At 44.2% G+C, this 19,810-nt stretch overlaps 1 protein-coding gene across 2 annotated transcripts in view; it reads right to left on the minus strand.

Moving 5' to 3' along the window:
• Positions 1–5,106: 5,106 nt before the first annotated feature.
• Positions 5,107–19,810, minus strand: part of SCOC (short coiled-coil protein) — a 163,027-nt gene continuing 148,323 nt past the window's right edge. For both annotated transcript variants that reach the window (XM_078676682.1, XM_078676683.1), the window contains exons 2-4: positions 11,525–11,599; positions 9,718–9,801; positions 5,107–7,008 (exon numbers count right to left, since the gene is read on the minus strand). In XM_078676682.1, coding sequence (XP_078532808.1) covers positions 6,866–7,008; positions 9,718–9,801; positions 11,525–11,599 — 302 coding nt within the window. In that variant the 3' untranslated portion in view covers positions 5,107–6,865. The remainder of the gene's footprint in view (positions 7,009–9,717; positions 9,802–11,524; positions 11,600–19,810) is intronic.

Below are 19,810 nucleotides of genomic sequence, written 5' to 3' on the forward strand. Positions count from 1 at the left end.
ACAGAGTCATCAGGTTATAGGGCATTTCAACTTGTGCCTCCATTCAGTCTCTTAGAGTTGTAGTGAAGGGATTATGGGAGCATATGTATCCCGGTCATTATCTCTTATACTTTGTCTTGGCCTGATGTGGCTTACATATTTCTTTTTTCTCTTTCCTATTGCTTCTTTTGGATTCAATCAAATATAATTGTTTGTTTATTTGTTTAAAGCCCCAATGGGGCAACATGAATTACCTAAAATAACACAACACAATCAAATGAGTTACCCAAGGTGCACTCCAATTAAACTCACAATAATAACAAAAATCAAATTATAAATTTGAATGTTATGAGCTTCTACAATTCAGAGACGTGAAAGAATTGATCAGACTATGGTAACTATTTGTTCTACCGGAGAAGAAAATGCATTTGTATTAAACTCAAAAATGATTTCAGGATTCGGTGGACAAAGTCCTCTCCCTGGAGCAAGCAATCTGACCACTTTGTCCTACTGTCTCTTCTGAAAATGACAGTGATCAAAGATTGGTTTTATCAAGTGAGGAACATTGATCAGCATGATAATTTATGGCCCCATTTCTGTCACTCTCCCTTTCTGGAACAAGAATGAAAATTTGAAAAACTGCTCACCATCCTGGCAAATTCCAGTTCAGATAATCTGCTCTGCAGACACAAACTTGGGTTGCAAAGCCAACAAAACCCCCACTTATTCCAATTGCTGATAACTAAGGATAAAGAGCCCATAACATTACATGTTAAGGGTTAACATCTTATTCTTTAACTGACCATGCAATTCCTATCTTGACTATGTATCGGCTGAATGCACTCACTTAAAATCAGGCAGAACTCCACCTCATCAAATGTATTCAGTGTATCTGTCCGTCCTCACATCTCAATTAGTGCATGTAGTAGACATGTGTCCCACTTCCATATCTAAAACACGGAGCATGAATATTGAGATCCCTGAAACTGGATCATCAAAAAGTGAAGTCTGGTCTCCTATGCTACTTTGCAGAAAATGAATTAGATGAAAACTTCGAACACCATCATAATGCCAATTACAATCACCCAGATGAGTTTCACAAATTAGAAAACGAAGCATAAAAGTCTATCCGAGTTTGTGAATTAAAAGAAAAAACAAACAAATCTGAGTTGACCCAAAAGGCTTCAAACTCATACACAATCTTTTAGACATGTATACGTCCATACGAGGATAGCAATGAACATTTACATGGCAGTGGCACTTATTTGGTCCAATCAATCTGCATCACTCGTTTATATTCAATTACACCACATGAACGCTGCTTCATACCCTGTTGTGGAGTATATAACTATGTTGTAGGAAGGGTGGCATTCTACCCAACGTGGGAGTGTTTGGTTAGTAGGGTGATGTGATTCCAAGTTGGAAGCGTTTTGATGTTGCAAATGAGTGGCCGAAGAGGAGCTTTTGTCTTGGGACACTGTGCCTAGTAGTGTGATGGAAGAGAAGTTATAGTCGTACAAATTGTAATTAGCATGAGGTTATAATTTAAGATGCCGTTTCATGGTTTCTATTATGCATTAGATTGCGTGCAGAATACAGCAGTTGGGTTGGGTCAACTGTTAAGATCCTTCGAGTCTGAAGAGGAGGGGGAGGAGGCAAAGCACAAGAGACAAGGATCTGTCTGGATGGTTTGCATTATAGGTAAATTAGGGGATCAAGGGGACAAACATATAGACTGCTACCAAGCATCAGCCTAGCCCAAGGTGGAACAGGGGTGCTGTGTGCATGTACACAAAAGAAGGAGGTAAGCGGGTGAAATCGGAGAAGACCCAGAAATCTATATAGATACATGGGCAAGGCAGAGATGCTTTCAAAAGAGTATAATGATGTCAGTTGGGAAGGAATGGGAGATAGTAACATGAGCAGTAGCCAAGCACTTTTCTAAAGGAAAATATAATCTGTTCAGCTGTACAAATACTCAGTGAGGAAAGAAGCAACAGAGAAATCAAGTTTGGCAAACTGAGTAGAATGTACACAATGTTAGAAGCCCAGAGTTTACTTACTCCTGCTAGGTCGAAGATGACCAACATTTAAAACAGGGGCCCACACTCCAAAACCCTGTCATACTCTCGAAGGCTTCTAAAGGGGCGCAAGCCAGAGTTTGGGTCACGGCTCAGACCCTATCCAGATTTGCACTCTGCATATGGGAGGGTGAGAGATGAAACGCTGGGTAAGTTAGAGCCCTGGCAGCACAGGAACAAATGAGCAAACACAGTGGTACTGTCTTCTATCCTCCCCCCTTCCACGTGGCTCGTTCGTGTTTCTTGCCCTGGATTGCGCACTCAGGACAGCAGTGGGCGTGGTGGACAGTGGAAGGTCAAATGTACTATTCTAACAGTAGGAGGCCACATTTAATATTCCAACTCCAGTCCTAGAATATTTAGGAAAAGAGCAAATCCCCCCTATATTCCAGGAGGCTTGTTTACTATTCTAACTCCAGTCCTCGAATATTTTGGGGAACGCTATGAATTCCCCAAATGTTTTTAGGAAGGGTTGAAAACTTGTATAATTTTTAATTGTATAAAGTGCTGCCAGGAGGGTGCAGCTCAGGGTAAAAAACACTAGGAATACCCCCCTAAGTGAGCCCAATATGCCTTCTTATATTCCAGAGAGCTTTGCTTTTTCTGAATGACCTCCTCTTCTACAACTGCTTGTTTCGGCTAGGAGTGCAGCATGGTATACATAGATGTGTTAGCTCTCATTTTCTTCAATCTTAGTCCAGCTCTTCTCAGACCTGCGAGCCTTTTGAAAAACAGCTTTTACATAGGTTGTTGCAAGTTAACGTTCATTCTGATTTCTGCCTGTGCCCTTCCCACTTTGCCCATTAACTCTGCTCTCACCTCTACCAAAAGGCATTTGACCCAAACAAAAGTACCCAAATATGTGTCATTTCCTGTTCTAGACAACTTGGAATTCAGCCTCTCTGAGTGCCGCTGGTTCTAGCCAGCAAAATGTGTTGATCGAGTCTGCTGCACAAATCCAACTCCCATCTGTCATGGAAGAGAGATGCCTTTCCTCATTTTGTACATACAAGAACTCTGACTTTAGGCCCTCTAGTAACCTTTTAGGGATACATTATAATACTCCCTGTTGCTTTAAAGCTGGTTGCACTGTTTCGGGTTAACCTTCCCGATTTCCGGGCACTTAATACAATTTTACTGACCTTTACCACTGCAGAGCTATTGCGATTTTATTTTATTTGCATTTTAAGGTTAAAGCCCGTCGAGGCGACAATACAATACTGCGGAAAGAACAATACTGTGTGAGGAAAATATCCTCTCCCAAAAGTCAAACATGCCATGTAAAGTCAAGCAGAGCTGCCACCATGACATTTCTAGTCAAGTTAAAGATACGTAAAGTTACTAACTGTAAGGACTTGACAGACAAATCTAAAATTGTGATAAATGGAGCAGTGGCAGGTTCTGGCAGATATTTTGAAATAAATATATTAGATGAAAACCAGTTGTAGCTTCCCATCACCTCCCGCTTATCAGCTTTTGGTACCTCTGGGTGGATCTGCCCGTTTTTTGCACCGGACAAAAGATGCACCATTGGCAAGTTACTGGTTTTGGGTTTCAGGAGGGAGCAAAGCTCAACTTCTAAGACTATGGAGTCCATTACTATGTCGGGCGGTTTGCCACCGCCGGCCTGGCGGAGGCAAACCGCCCGACATCGCAAGCCCAAATCCCCTCCGCCAGATTAGGATGGCGGAGAGGAAGGCGGCGGTGAAAAACACCGCCCGCCTGTTTTCCGCCCCGGTCACCTTGCGGCCGGGGCGGAAAACCTGTAACATGGTGGCGGTGTCTGTAAGACACTGCCCGCCATATTACAGTGGGCTGTGAGGCAAGCCTTTGCCGCCACGGAAAGGCAGAAGGTCTACACTCTGGGGGCCCACTGCGGGCCCCCAGAGTGAAGGACAGTAGGGGGGTGCACACGGGGGGGTACCTGTGGTACCCCCCTGCATTTGCATAATGAAAGCGGCAGGCATCGCGCGGTGCCTGCCGCTTTCATTATGCAAATGGTGAAAAGCATTTTCAGCATTGTGGCGGGCGGTGCAGAGAGCACCGCCCGCCACAATGCTGTAAATACAGGATGTGCCCTCCACTGTGGCGGGCACATCCTAATCTCACCCCCGGGACCCCCGCCCTTATGGGGGGCGGTCCCATTCCCCACTATGGTGACGGGCGGACAAAGTCCGCCCGTCATCATAATGACCCCCTAAGATTCAGCTATAACATTGACTGATGTATGAACGATCCCAGGATGCTAGGATCACACAGTCTGTGATGTTATCCCAACATAACTGTGTTTAAAAAACGTCATCATTTGTTTGCGCATGATCCTAAGTCATGAGATATAAAATGTTTTCCTTCAGAAAGGATTGACAATGCCCTGTATCAATATGTACAATTTCCTGACCGGGCAGCAGAAAGCCCAGGAAATGGTGCAGGATTAAACTATTGCATCAGTGTAAACCGGTGAAAGTGACAATGTAGGTTGATATCTGGACAACTGGCTTCAAGGTATGGTCCCTGCGTATAAGGTTTTTCCCAGCCAACAAATAGGCTTGGATTAAGGACAAAGACTTGTTGGTGTCTTTTGTAAGAACACTGCAGGCTTCTAAAACATGAACTACAAAGCCTGCCACTGGTCAAAGCGCAAACTGGGACAAGGGTGGCAAGCATCTTAAAATGGGAAGGGGGGATGGGGGGGGGGGGACTTCTAGATGACAAATCTGGTTGAACTTTGGTTTCATCAGGTTGGAAAATGGAGCTATAGTAAGCACAATTGTCACTCAGATTGCTAATGCCCAATCCGCTTTTCGAGGCAGTAAATAAAGATGGATCGTTAACACCTTTATGGTGATCAACACAATCAACTTACACATAAAAAAAAAAAAAAGCTGTCCACCAGTGCTTCTGTATCAATGGAGTGCCTCAGGTAACCAGTAAAGAATGGGTATATTTGTCGAACACGATACATAAGGCAGTGTATCTTTTATACACAAAAAACTTTAAATGCTATAAAGAACACGTGAGCATATCAATGTAGGGAATAAAGACAAACTTGCACTCAAGAACAGTTTTATTTCAACAAATTAAAATGTAAATGTTAATAAATTAGTCAAAAAGGCCACAATAGCTATGAATTGGGTACAGGGGTACCCAGTGTACATGTGGTTTGGCTCTTGCAAAAATCAATCAAACAAAGTTAAACATAAAAAGGCCACAATACAATAAGATGCAGGCAATGTTGGTGACATGGAGTTATATTAAATATTACATAATGGATATATGACAAAACGTAAATCCAGTTTACATTTGTAAACAAAACATACTACATTTAGGAGTACATGAAATAGTGTCTGGCACTAGATTAGAAGAAAGCCATATCAACTCATTGGCACTGCCCAGTCAGTCTTTTCTCATGCTAAAATATTGTGCTACACAGCACAAGAAAATGATAGTCCTTGGCAGCAGGGAGTTTGAATGCAATGTTTTTTCTATTTTGAAATGTGCGAACAACTCCAAATACCCTGAAAGACAGAATGGTCAACGAACATGTTCTAATAATCTACCAACCACAATTACGAAGGTAACTGAATTTCACCATCATGTTCTGTAGTATACACACACACACTTCCAGTAATTGAGTGAAAAGAATGTGTGCTCTATGGCTTTGTATGTAGGCAGCAAAAACTGGATTTCTGGTTTTATTTTGCATTGACCAGATTTAATTATGAAAAACACTGGTTAACAGGTAGATTATTTCACCAACCTGACTTTAATAGAAAAAGTAGAACTCATTCCAAAGCACAACAGCCATTTCATGTTCTTCAATAGCAATTTTAGGTTAAACCCACACAGTCCTGGATCTCAAAAGAAAAACACATGATCATGTGCTGCCTTCACAATGTATACTTTTTAGAAAGGATACACATGTTATAGTATGTACCAAAAGTGTACCCTATTGACGCAGAAAAAACACTGGAGTCACTTTTTATAGAGGATAAAACACGAGAAACTATTCCACCCCTATTTTTCACATTTACACAATCAACAATTAAATGAATCTGCTATGATCACCCCCTCCAACAATTCTTTAACCATCTCCGCCTCCATCAATGTCTACCTCGATCGAAGCAGTGTGAATTGTAATTTATATCTATTTAGATACTAGATTTTTCTAACAAGGTTACAAAAAAAAATCTCCATGTAAAAAAGTTACAACGAAAGACAAAACTGCACGAGATGTTGCGGGTACATTGCCATGTTGGTCGTAGCACACAGTTGCCATGCTAACCTAGACAGAAAAAAAGAAATAATGACCAAAAAATAAATAAAAGAAATCACAGGGTAAAGTGATTTTCTTGAGGAAGGCTGTGTGCTTCACTTGTAGTAGTGGAAACAATTGGTACATTTTTGATGTTCAATCTCAGTAGCGGTCTGGTAAAAATCAGTACTTTTAAACATTTTCTAAGAATTTGTCCAAACGTAGACCGGCAACTATGGTTGTATGCTTGAACATAAATTCAGATGCGAGTTTGACACCATGCAAATTGATCATACTCTATTATACGTTTTTAACACTGTCTTAATTAAAGGTTTTGCATTTTTTTTTAAATGCATCATAACCCATGGACAAACGACTCGACTAAGCTTCCAGCTCTTGTTTCCAAATATATTGAAGCGTTTTGGTCACATAATATAACGGAGCAGCTTTTTTTTAAAAAACCAAGCAAGTTCCCACCTGTAGGCTACACAAGTGAAAAAACAAACTAAAAACAACTAAATTGTTGCAGTGTGGCAAGATAGGTGTCCGGTTCTCATTTCCTTTTGCTTTTCGTGTCCGTTGTTTGGAAAACACTAGAGGCAGACATTAAATTTTCGATGTATTGGCCAAGAACCTGATTTTCCGATTTCAGTTTCAAGTTTTCTTCCTTCACCGCATCAACCCTTGCAGAGAGATCTACAAAAGAACAAGCGGCATGAAATTCTCTGTCAACTTTATAAATTATGGTTTGCTAAACATTCACTTTCAAAGGATTGCAATTAGACCAATATTTCACGCACCTGTAAATTCTGTTGGTGTAGGACTGCTCAAGTGCGCGTCCGTGCACGTTTAATTAATTTACACGAATAATGCACATACTGTTGATATTTAAATGCTATAAATGCTCTATAGCGGTCTCTAAAAATCCCCACAAGAAACGACTACGCTGTAAAAATGGCAAATACAGAATGAGCTGTTATTACTTACGATTAACATATTTTTCCTGACTTTCCTGGGTTAGAGTTGCTAGAGGTCCGAGATGTTACTGCCTGTGATTGTGAACAAGAATCCCAGCAGCTTCCCGGAGGTCAGTCACAGCATGCCTAGGTGAATGGGCAGTGCTAATTAACTATGACAACAAAACGTACCCTGGTGTCAGTCATTCCTTTCAAAGCATCAGTGGCCTTGACAGAACATGTGACATTTAAACGCAGCCAATGATTAAGACTGCATGAAGCAGACAGGCGCCTGTCACAAGAAGCATCTCTCGTCCTTCGGACATCAGTGTGGTTTGCTGACAGTCCTGTGCTGACTTGCACGGAAGGGCCAGTTTCCCTCCATTCTGGGGGCCCGATGAAGAGGGAGATGGCAAGCCTGCCCTCACTGTAAACTCCTGTTTTAAGCTGAAAAGGGACTGCATGTTTCTGGGTCATAGTGTACATGGGATCACTGACTGCGGTATACCCCAGGCAGCACCGTTCTAGCTGCGTAAAGCAGGTGGCATTCATGCCTAGTATGGGCTGCAATGGAAAAACAATACAGAAACGTGGTAATTGTGAATCCTATATGTTATTCCTCAATACCCGAGGAAACATTCATACTTGCATGGTAAGGGCGGAAATAATTTTGGTACAAATCAGCCACCCTGCCATTAATGTTCAACAAGTGATTGCACTGTTGAGTATTCGTTATAAATACTGAAAGTGTGGTCTTTCTGGATTTATATATTTTTTTCTTTAAGAGTGATCCTCGTGTTTGACTCGTTCTTGTCTTATTTTAGTTTACTGCTCCCACATTGGGTTCATTTAGTATAGACTTTTCTTGTAGGTTTACAATAATTTCCATATTCGATCAGTAGCCCAGTTTTAAAACTGCACATTTAAACCAACTTCATAAATATGTATTCGACAAGATTAAGACATTGTATATGAACAGCTCTGATCACATTATCAGCGAGTCTTTCATAGTGTCTTCATTTGTTTCCGAGGTCCAGACTTTAAATTAAAAGAGTACTTTTGTAATTGCCTGAAAACTTGAATCTAGAGGTGTAAGCTTGTTCCGATTGTGTCTGTGCCAAAAATACATTGATCATTGCATGCTGCAAACCCAACTCATGTGAGGGAATACACCAGCACAAACAGTAGGAATACCTGTCAGTGCACAACAAACATCAGATTGCATAGAGAAAACATAGAAATAAAATACCAACAAAAATGATATTTTAAGCATCGTCATAAGTTTGTTTCTTTTTAAAGAGAGCTTTCTCTTACAAATGGATGTCTCTGGGATCCTGTGAATAGGTTGAGAAATTCAGTGTTTACAAATAACTAAAATATCCTCATGGAAAATCATAGTTCTATTCCAGTGGCGGCTGCTCTAATTTAGAAGTGGTAGGCAAAGAAACTGAGGCAGGAGTAATAACGTACTTACCTGCCGCTGTGGCCGCTGCATTGGTGCTCCTCTCTAGACACTGGTGCAAACTGCACAGGCTCCCGGGGGCCAGTCACGGTGCTGCTCTCATGCTGTTACCAGGATGAGCACAGCGCCATGATTGGCTTGAGCTGGCTGGCTTGATGCTTGCTCAGGCACAGGGAGCCTCTGCATGTCGGGTTGGCAGTCCAAAGACAGCCAGCCAAACCTGAATTCACACTCACAGTGCACACCAGTCCTACTCCCTCTGCTGACTTGACGCTCCAGCAGGATGGCTCCGCCCTAACACTCAACTGGCAATGGCTAAGTAAGAAAAAATACAATTATAATGGTTTTATTATTTTATTTTTCACTTTTACCTCTGCTGCCTCTCAGCAGTGGTAACGGAGGAGCCACCCCTGTCCTACTCACTTGATATTTGTAAATTGGCACCACAAGCAGTATGTACTGCATTGTGGATAGGATGAGCAATGAAGCCGAAGATGGCGACAGCTATCAGGGCGGGGTTCAGGCTATTCTGTAACTAAAGTTTCTCTTTTCTTGATTGTTGCTGCCATCGCCTATCTGTGGTGAGCTTCCCTTCAGTGGCCTAGAACCAAAGATAAATTAGCGAACCAGATCGCTCTGTGCTGATGTGGCAGGGAAAGAGTATGACTGATGCTAATGAGCTCTGCCTTCTCTGGCAGTGGCAAGTTACACCTTAAGCCACAGTGCGGGAATGGAGGGTCATAGCAGTTTTTAAATAGATCCGCCATTAGAGTGATCGAAGAGTGCCTACAGTTTACCTTACGCACCAAGCCCATCTGATCAAGTAATGAAAGAGCACACAAGGCCTCAGTCTAGGGACCATACAGGTTTATACTTTACTATATAATAAACTAGAAATAGTTGACAAACCGAACAATTACCAACCAATTAAACTGCAACAATGATGTGCCTTTAAGGACAGGATGCAAAGATAAAAATCACTCTCACCTTCCAATGTGTGCTGCAACTCTAAAACCTGATTTATGAGTCGTGTTTTTTCTTCCATTTCAATCTGGTGTTCCGCATCCACAGCTGTAAGGAATCAGATAACACTACTTCATTCTACTGGTGTAGACAACAAGTAGAACAATGCAAGTAAAACACGTCAGAATGTAAAAGGGGGGCTTTCTCCCCGTAGAGTTAGTGCATCTTCAAAAAATTTACAAAGTAAACAAGATGCTGCGTCACAATGATTTTGCTCAACAGCCAGGCAAGGCCACCAGAACCCAACGGTGAATCTTAATTAAGAACAAAAAGAAATGTCAATAATGGTGATTTTTCGAAACAGAGGGAGGTGCGGTTAATATTGCTAATTAATGCCATAGGCATTGGAAAAAAGACCTATATTCTTAACTATCATTAACAATATAAGAAATAGACAATTCAAAATCAAATTAGCTTCCATCATTGGGGCAAAGTTGCAGTTAAACAGACTATGAATCACAATTCTTATTTGTCCAAGTCCCCTCTAGCTGTTGGTCAGAGCGTAGAGAATTGTGAAGCACTGCAGCAACAGAAAGCAGGACACCCTCCATAAAGGCTACTAAATGGGTGGAGAAGGTGGTGGGGGGAATGGGGTAGGAAGGCTGGGGGAGGTTGGCAAGAGGATGGTAACCAGAATAACTGGCAAAAAAGGCGAGAGGAGAAAAAAACAGCATATCTAGTAACCATGCAGTCCAGAGAACAGAATGCCTGTGCCAATAGGCGGGGGAAGGAAAGAGTCAGAGATTAACCTATAGCTCTTTACCATCTTCTGCTTAAAAATGCATGTGCCAAGTGTGGAGGTCACAAAAAGTAAAGTGGAGATTGTTGTACAGCTCCCTTCTTCCTTCTAAAAGGGATCAAAGGCAGAGAAGGTGGAAACCCCAGTCACAGTATTAGTTTTTGGAACTATTGAAGCAGTGTGGCTGGGTAAGTAGAAGTCTTCCAAAACTGCACAGTCAAAAGAAGCCAGAAGTAACATGGAAATAAGAGAATTCAGTGTGTAATAACATATGTGCATCTTTGGTGAAGAAAGTGCACACATCTCCTTATTCTGTGGACTGAAGTGTTTCAGTTGCAGCTGCTGAAACTTGTCAACTCCTTCTGCCCAACGTGTCAGCCTTCCACAGGGTAACACTGTGACTCTTCCAGATTGCAAGATAGGCACACTCGGCTTCATGGGTAAGGCACAAATTGCATAGCTCAAATGCTAAACAAGAGCTGCTTTTAGCTCTGTATTGTGGTATACAAAGTTCCACTTAATGGGCAATAAACTAACCTGAAATTAAGTTGTCAAGCTAAGCCAAGATCTGTATACAGCAACTGATCAGTGTCTCTACACCCAAACTCTTTAGCACCTTCTTGATGTGGGAAAGGCACTAGGAAGGAATACTGGTTGTATCCGTGAAATGATTTAACACTACACTAATGCTCATGTTGGCTGAGATGTGTGTCAACATAATGAGAAACATCACAGCAAGAAAAAGGATGACCGGTTGAACACTTTGAGAAATAGGATTAAGATCGTCATAATACTCGCGTGCAAAGAAACAAAATAAGTACTTTCAACATCGGCTGGCTAAGAAACATTCAAAGAGGCCAGCCCTTTTTCCCTTTTAACACTGCATATTAGGCTGAACAACAGTAAACTGTGTGTATGTAAAGCGCTCTGATACTTACGGGTTGAGCTAGCGCTATATAACACTTAAAAAAGTAAATTAAAAAAATTGAAATAAAATTAATTAAATACTGTAAGGAATGTCAAACTTCTTACCATCCATCTCCGTGTTCATCACTTCAGAGGGTAAACTTTCTTGCCCTGAATAGGATCCCGGAGGGAGATTCCCTGCTGAAAAATAAAATAAAATTGATAAATAAGAATTCAAAACAGACAATTCTATGCAAAAAGTAGGACCGATCATCAATCGGATATTTAGGGGAAAAAACTTTAGTGTGTTGATAAATTACAGATTTGGATTTTGTGACATGAAGGAGAACGCGGATTTTGTGACATGAAGGAGAACGCTGCTAAATGCAAACATTTTGCTTGGAATGGTTGAGAAAATAATGATTTCAACAACTTTCTCTCAAGCTTCATATTGCACCAGTGCTGCTACCCATTGCATCATCTCACCTCGATTTGGATGTGGCTACCTCAATTCGCTGTTAGGAGAGTGTACAACATCTAATAAACCGAATATTCATATACTAAAAAAAAAAATGGAAATGTGATAACTGAAACCAAGACTAAAATCATGGTTGTCACTAGAAATGTAAGCTTAAAACATAAATACAAGTGGTATATGGAGAACACCCAACTCGAAGAAGTTGAAGTATACAGGTACTTGGGTGTATTTTTCGGTGAAAAGGGAAACTATTGCCCACTAAAATTGGACATACAAAGGAAGGCAAACGCTTTGACGGCAGCATTCAGGATTCTGCAGAAATCACTTGGATATCTCACTTATCGTCCCCTTTTAAAGGTTATGGCGGCAAAACTCCTTCCCACTCTTACATACGGCAGTGATGTATTAATCGGGAAAGATTCTGCAATAATAAATAATGCACTTTTAAAAACTTTCAATTTCTTTTTTTAACTTCCAAATAATGCATCGCCCACACAAGTTAGATTGGAGTTCGGCCTAAATAACCAGCACTATGCAAGAAAGGGCCAATTTATTAAAACATGGAATAGGATAAAAAAATGACCATGATAACCAGCTGTCTCAGTATTATGGCAAGAAATAAATAACAATACGAAATCACCAGCATGGAATTATCTTAAAATGGCACTAGAAGAGTTTGCTGCTATGCAAATTTGGAACAACACAAACACGGCATCATTCAAAAAGGTAATCATGCATGGCCAATAATAAATGGGTTCACAAAAAAGCAGGTACAAGTGTATTTGGAAATACCTTGGTCAAAAAATATAAGCACATTTTTATTAAAGCAAGATTTGGTGTACTCCCGGGACTCAGTCATCTTCCCCCTTGGATGAAAATGGAGGGGTCTACACTGTGCAGACTGTGTAAAACCGGTGAAGAGAATATCGTTCATTTGCTATGTATTTGTCCTGGACTTTAGATCAAAAGAAAAACTATACTCATCTTTTAATATGCGAGGAATAAGGACATGTAGGCAAGCTCTGATAAGGTGTCTGCATTCTAACGACATAAGTATGAATTCTGCCTTCGTAAAGTTTTCATTGAGAGTAAAAGCAAAACTGGGAGATTAAGATTGTGAAAACGTTTAAACAGTTTGAAACCGTTTTAAAATTCTGTGATATCTATTATAACTGACTTAGTAGTTAGTCACGTATTTTTTATTAACTTGTTTTAGTGTTTTTTTAAATGACAGTATATGTATATGTATTCATTATATTGTACGATTTTAAGTAATCAAACAAAGAATTATTATTTTTATTTCACTGATAGGAGAGTGACAGCATGACAGGGAGGCTCCAACACTAGCCTCTGTGCCCCCCCCCCTCCCGACGGCTAACAAAATTTACACCATTCTGATGCTGCACTAAAAGCAGTGCACACTAAATTTGTTGCCTTTATGCCATCTGAATATTTGTCTGAGGGAGATAGCACAGATGTTAAGCAGGACAACTCCTAATTTCTCTGGAACCAGGATACAGAGACTAAAGCCTAACAGCGTTCATTTAACCAGTTGGACAAGGGGGGGCATGGCTTGACGCCCAACATGGTGGACGTGAGCTGAGAGAGCTCTGTCTGCCGCCCGGACACTTTGCTGATTATCCTGCAGGGCTGTGAGCCCTAGTGTCCCCCAAACGACGTGCGAACCTGGTGGACATACCCTCTACACTACCGCTGACAACGGGAGCGGTTGCATCGCTTCTAAAAGCAAGAATCCCCGACTATGCAGCCTGGCCTGTACTACCGGCTGAGGCGGCGTACTGTAGTGTGGAGGAGATCCGATGGGCCGGTCCACGACATATGGAGCCTAACGCCGCCGAAAGACAAACGCTTGCAGAACGCGAACACAGAAGAACACCGCTTGTCTGCTAAGTGGTATCGCTGAACAGAGGCCCTTGCAGCGCGAGAAATTAGGTGAGGAGCTCGCGGAGCCCTACGTCGGTGGGAACGGAGTAACGCGCCATTGCAGGCGAAACTCCAGAGACTCGTGGGGCAGTAACCAACAGTGAGAAGACCCTGGGAGGTCTCCCTGCACCCCCGCAACCCCTGCTGGGAAGTGCACACACATGCTGGAGCATTGCAACAACGAACATTGACCCGCTTATACGAACACATGTGTGGCCGGCTTACTGATGATTGCCCCCGGGGGATAGGCAGTACAGAGAGCATTACACTGCCCCATCCAGAAATACACAGAGGGAACCAGGCGATGGAAACGACCAGCCAAAAGCATGTGCGATGCATGAGCAGTGTATGCCTGTCTTGGGAATGCTTTGAATCTTTTGTGACACCGGACAGCGCGTGATATCTCAAACAGCGCCCGGGAACATAACTTGCAACCCCCTGACGCTGTGCAATGCCGGAATTCGCCTGATCGTGAAGGGAGTTCATACGCCCACGCCCGCTGCATCCCTAGAACTCTGTATTATAGGTCTTTGCAACTGATTGAAGCACAAGGGGGTAGCGCAACCCCAGACAAGGACTACCACTTTCCCTCCCGCCTCTAGCAACGAGGTAGGTGTTGACTCATCACTCGCTGTGGCCGGATCACCCTACTGGCTGCGCACACAGAAGAAACGCAACACAACGGTGACAATCCACCGGAGCAGACTTGAGCAGCGACGTGGGGTGACCCTGCGGAGCGGCATGGGGCGTCGAAGGCCAAGCCAGCAGATGCCCCACCGGGTAATAATGCGCAGTCCACCGACTCTGAGGAGCCACTGGCATCCACGGGCAGTGATGTCATCCCACCCACAGGACTGGACCCAAGAGACGCTAAATTGGACCTCATTTTGCAAGAAATTAGAGCCACACGTGAAGCGCTAGAATCGCGCATGGATACTATGTCCACGGGACTGAGCCTTTTGAAGGCCGACCATAGCAAGCTGGCGGAAAAGGTAACGGCACATAAAATGTCGCTAGATGATTTAATCCCCCAACATACGGAGCACTCCACGCGTTTGGAAGAATTAACGCGTCAGGTCAAGGGGCTACAGGAAAGGGCAGATGATGCGGAAGGGAGGTCCCGGCGCAACAATGTGCGAATACTGGGCATTCCGGAATGCAGTGAAGGGACCAACCCTACGCAATTTGTGGAAGACTCGCTTCGAAATGTGGTACCCCCTGAATCCCTCACGCCCCTATACAGTGTGGCGAAAGCCCACCGTGTGCCTTCCAGGCCGCCCCGACCGGGTGCAACTCCACGTCCCCTGATCGCACGGCTCCTTAATTACAAGGATCATGATGCAATACTTAAAGCCGCGCGAGAAAAAGCCCCAGTGCTTTACGACAACAGGACGGTGTTGTTTTATCCGGACTTCACCCCAACAGTCCAGCGAGCTAGAGCAACTTTTATGGGGGTTAAACGTCGCCTTAGAGACCGGAACATAAAATACGCTCTTCTATTCCCAGCGAGACTGAAGATTATGTACGAACAGAAATCCTACTTTTTTTACTCTTCGGAAGAGGCAGCTGATTGGGATTACTCTCACGCCTACCGCGACGCAGAACCCATCGACTTCCCCGCGCCTGAACCGGTCGGTCCTGGTGGAGGGATCGGTTGAATCTGGACAGGATCTTCCATCGAGGGACACCGCGACAGCACACGCATCGGTGTCGGAACAACGGACATCTGAGCAAGACAATGCACTCCTCACAGCGGCGGGCTTAGCGGCTCATGATGCAAGAAGTTGTACCCATGTGTCCCAAGTACCCAGTGATAGAACTGCATCTCCTACATCGGATGCCAGCCAACTACTGTTCCAGACCATCCCTGCTCAGATGGCGAATGACTTTTAAATATTGATGCGGGACGGACCCAGGTGGTAACGTATAGCATGAGACACTTGACAATGGATACTGTTGGGGCACTTTGACTCTTAGAATGTTTTATGCATATCGGGCACCTCTGCTAATTAGTCTTAGCAATGTACTTTATTGTATAGGTGCAGGCACTTGTGTACCCCCATGTGCGACAGCAGAATTGTGTTTATTTTGACTGACCCCTGTTGGGTTAGAGAATTAAGTTTGGTCCCTTCTAGTTCTTGGGAGGGAACCTGGTATTGGGCAGTTTTCATGGTACACAGCGCATTGTCTAATAGTGAAATTCCCTGGCATGGCTTGAATGTCTGTAGGTTCTGGGTGAGAAGATATTGTGGTGATGTCGATGCATAATGTTTATACCTTATGTACGTGGAATGTGGGCGGCCTGGGATCGATACACAAGCGCCATAGAGTATTAGCGCAATTGAATAGGTGCAGGGTCTCCATCGCGTACCTGCAAGAGACCCATCTTAACGCAGCCGAAACGACTAAACTCCACAAGAAATGGAAAGGCCAACTATTCGCTACCACGTATTCTGTTTTTTCCAGGGGTGCAGCGATCTGGCTGAGAACCACAGTCCCCTTTAAATTGTTGGAGCAGCGCATAGACCAGGAGGGCCGGTATGTATTGTAACAAGGGCTGCTGGATGGTCAACAAGTGGTGCTGGGATGTGTTTATGCCCCTAATGTAGATCAAGCGCACTTTTTAGAAACCCTTAGTGTAGCTCTGGTGGACTGGGCAGGGTGCCACGGACTACTAGGGGGAGATTACAACGCAGTTCTAGACATATCCCTAGACCGATCGCATCCCCCACTACATGCAACGGACAGTAGGAAGCAGGTGGAAGCACTGATGAACTGGGTGCAAGGCTGGGATTTATGTGATGTTTGGAGATGCAAGAATGAGAGTCATAAAGAATACACTCATTCACCTCCGCACAAATTGCACACTAGAATCGACCGTATTCTCTGCTCTGCTACGCTACTGTGCACTGTCCTCACTGTGACACATATGGGGAAAACTCTGTCCGACCCTAACCCCGTAGAGATGACATTGCAATGGGGGAAAATCCCGACCCCAATCCCAACATGGCAGCTGCAACCGGATGCGCTTGAAGACCCGGTCTTCAAAGCAGCACTTTTGAAAGCGATTGACACATACTTTGAGCGCAACGTAGGCACGGCCAGTACTCGCCAAATTGAATGGGATTCGTTCAAGGTCACGATAAGAGGTGTGGCTATTGGTAGCAAGGTTGGGGCGCGTCAATCAGTATTGGATCAACTAAAAGAAGTAGAGGGTAGGCTCGCACTACAGGAGGTGAAGCGGCAGGCACTGGTGACCGCCTTACGCAATTACAAGAGGCCTATATATGCTATGCGGAACTCCTAGAAGATCTCCGCATCATTGACTTATGACTATACACGGCTAGGCAACATACTCAAGCTGACAGATCAGGGCCATTGCTTGCACGTATTGTTCGAGATACCATAACCATAACGATGATACGGGATTGCTCTGGAAGGGTGGCCGTTACTCAGATAGCCATTAACGCGGCATTTCAGGCATATTATACCCAGCTCTATGGACCACCTCCTCCGATGACAGACAGTCAACCAGATACCCTCTTTGAGGGTCTCCCACTACCGCAGTTAACACACGATCAGAAAGAAGATTTGGCCCGTCCCATTACGTTAACAGAGATACGCTGCGCTATAAAAGCATTACCCCGTAACAAAGCCCCAGGAACTGATGGACTCCCCGCGGAGTTTTATGCTGCATATATTGACCTTTTAGCCCCACGTTTATTGACGATATTCCAGGAATAGTTAGAAACATGCACGCTCCCGCACTTGACGCTACAGGCACTACTAGTTTCTTTTCTGAAACCAGGAAGGGAGGCCACTCACATGCATAATTACAGGCCACTGTCACTTCTAAATTCGGACTATAAGATCCTTAGCAAATTACTAGCTACACGCCTAAACAAATACATACCGCAACTTATACACACGGATCAATGCAGGTTTGTTCCCGGTAGGAGCACGGCGCTTAATGTTCGACGATTATACCAGGTAATGCTGGATATAGAGGCTGTGGACAGCAAGGAAGGGTGCATCTCATTAGATTTGAAACAAGCTTTTGATTCCCTGCGATGGGACTATATGTTCACTGCTCTGTCGCGCTTCGGTCTGCCCTTAGAATATCTGGCGTGGGTGAAATTATTGTATACAGACCCGACGGCACGTGCACGTACGGGAACCTGCATATCCGCTCAGTTTGGTATAGCGCGAGGCACGCGGCAGGGATGCCCGTTATCTCCACTGCTATTTATTCTGGCACTGGAACCCCTGCTGCACAGAATCAGATTATCTGCCTCCTCAAGAGGTATAATGCGCAATGGTGTCTGCCACGTAGTCTCGGCATATGCAGACGACATTGTCTTGTACATCAATGATGTCTGCTGCACTTGACCCTTTACCGATCATATTCGACTCCTTTCGTGCGATTTCGGGACTTGCCATAAACGCTCTTAAGTCATATGGCTATCATTTCGATGCTAGCGCAGGAGGTGACCAACTTTGTTTCACACCCTACACGATCCGCATAGCCCCAGACACATTTAAATGCTTAGGAATCAATGTATACCGGACAGATAAGGATCTTTTGGATGGTAACTTAGGCCGGGGTATAACATCCCTTAGAGCACAAGCCCAATTTTGGACCTCTTTACCGTTATCTGTAGTGGGGAGGATAGCTATAACCAAAATGGTAGTTCTGCCGGGCTTAATATATTATTTTACGAACCTCCCTATCCTTGTCCCGCTACGCACATATCAACTTCCTAATACTCTTCTTATAGGACTTCTTTGGAGAGCGGGGAGACTTCGTGTAGGCTTAACTAAACTACAACTGCCTACTACTCAGGGAGGCATGGGAGTCCCCGATATGCGAGCCTATGGCTATGCTTGCCAGCTGCAATGGCTGGCCTACTGGTTAGCAGGACGTAATCTGCATGAAATTGATATGACTCTGGCTGATAGGGATAGGAGACTAATACATAGATTATTACTGCCCAAAACTGCCCTACCCCGCTCTACGCCGCATTTGCTGCGATTGGCAATTAACTGTTGGCGTAGCGCTGTGGAATCTAACTGGGGGGCACTACCGACCAGAATATAAGATCCTTAATTATTGCCCGGCGATGTCGCCTCTTGAACCCACAAAGAAGTTAAACTATTGAAGAGGCAGGCGCTGGAGACTGGAAGGCAGGAAACAAGGTTTTTATTCGCTCCGGAGGAGAACACAACGAAAACGGACAGAAGGTATCGTTCTGAGGTGCTCTAACTGCATCCCTGAGGCCTGGCCTCTTATACACACGTTTATCTGTTTATTGCATGTAACACATTCTCGTTGATACTTTGAAGTACGGAAAGACATCCTCAGAATCCCCCCTTTCCCAGCCCGTTCCCACGCAAGGTTACAGTGGAAGTCCCCGCCCCGTTCACAACAGGTGATGATCATCGCGCAGCTGGATATTCCGCCGGTCCACAGTGTGTGTGGGTTTCGATCGGATCTCGTGGGATGGGGGGGGGGGCTTTGATCATCTCGGGGGTCCTTTGAGGAGGAAAGCTTTCTATTGTACGGGGAGGGGCAAGGGATTGGTATCGGCAGAGCTGGGTGTCGGCCTGGGAACGGGGAAGACAAACGGGCACACGGGGAAATGGGGTTTGCATCAAAGGGCCGGGGATCATAAATGGGAAGAAGGGAGGTGTCGCGCTGGGAACAGGACGAGGGTCTGGGGCAGAGCAGCGCTGAAGAGGGGTTTTATGATTCGCGGCAGGTGCAGGCGGGGGGGTTGTCGGTATGCGGGGGATGCCGGCGAAGTTAGGAATGGGAGAGAGGCGCGCTGGCTCTCGGCGGGAGCAGGGAAGCCATGGTGTTCAAAATGGCGGCTGTTTTACGCGCACAAAAAGGTTAAGGAGAGCAAGAGGGCGCCGATAATGTTGACGGTTTCAGCCTAACTTTCAACAGTCCTCCCTTTTCAACATATCTAGCCAACTTGCTTACTCAA

The sequence above is a fragment of the Lissotriton helveticus genome, chromosome 2_1 (genome assembly GCF_964261635.1).
Source record: "Lissotriton helveticus chromosome 2_1, aLisHel1.1, whole genome shotgun sequence".
Taxonomy (NCBI): domain Eukaryota; kingdom Metazoa; phylum Chordata; class Amphibia; order Caudata; family Salamandridae; genus Lissotriton; species Lissotriton helveticus.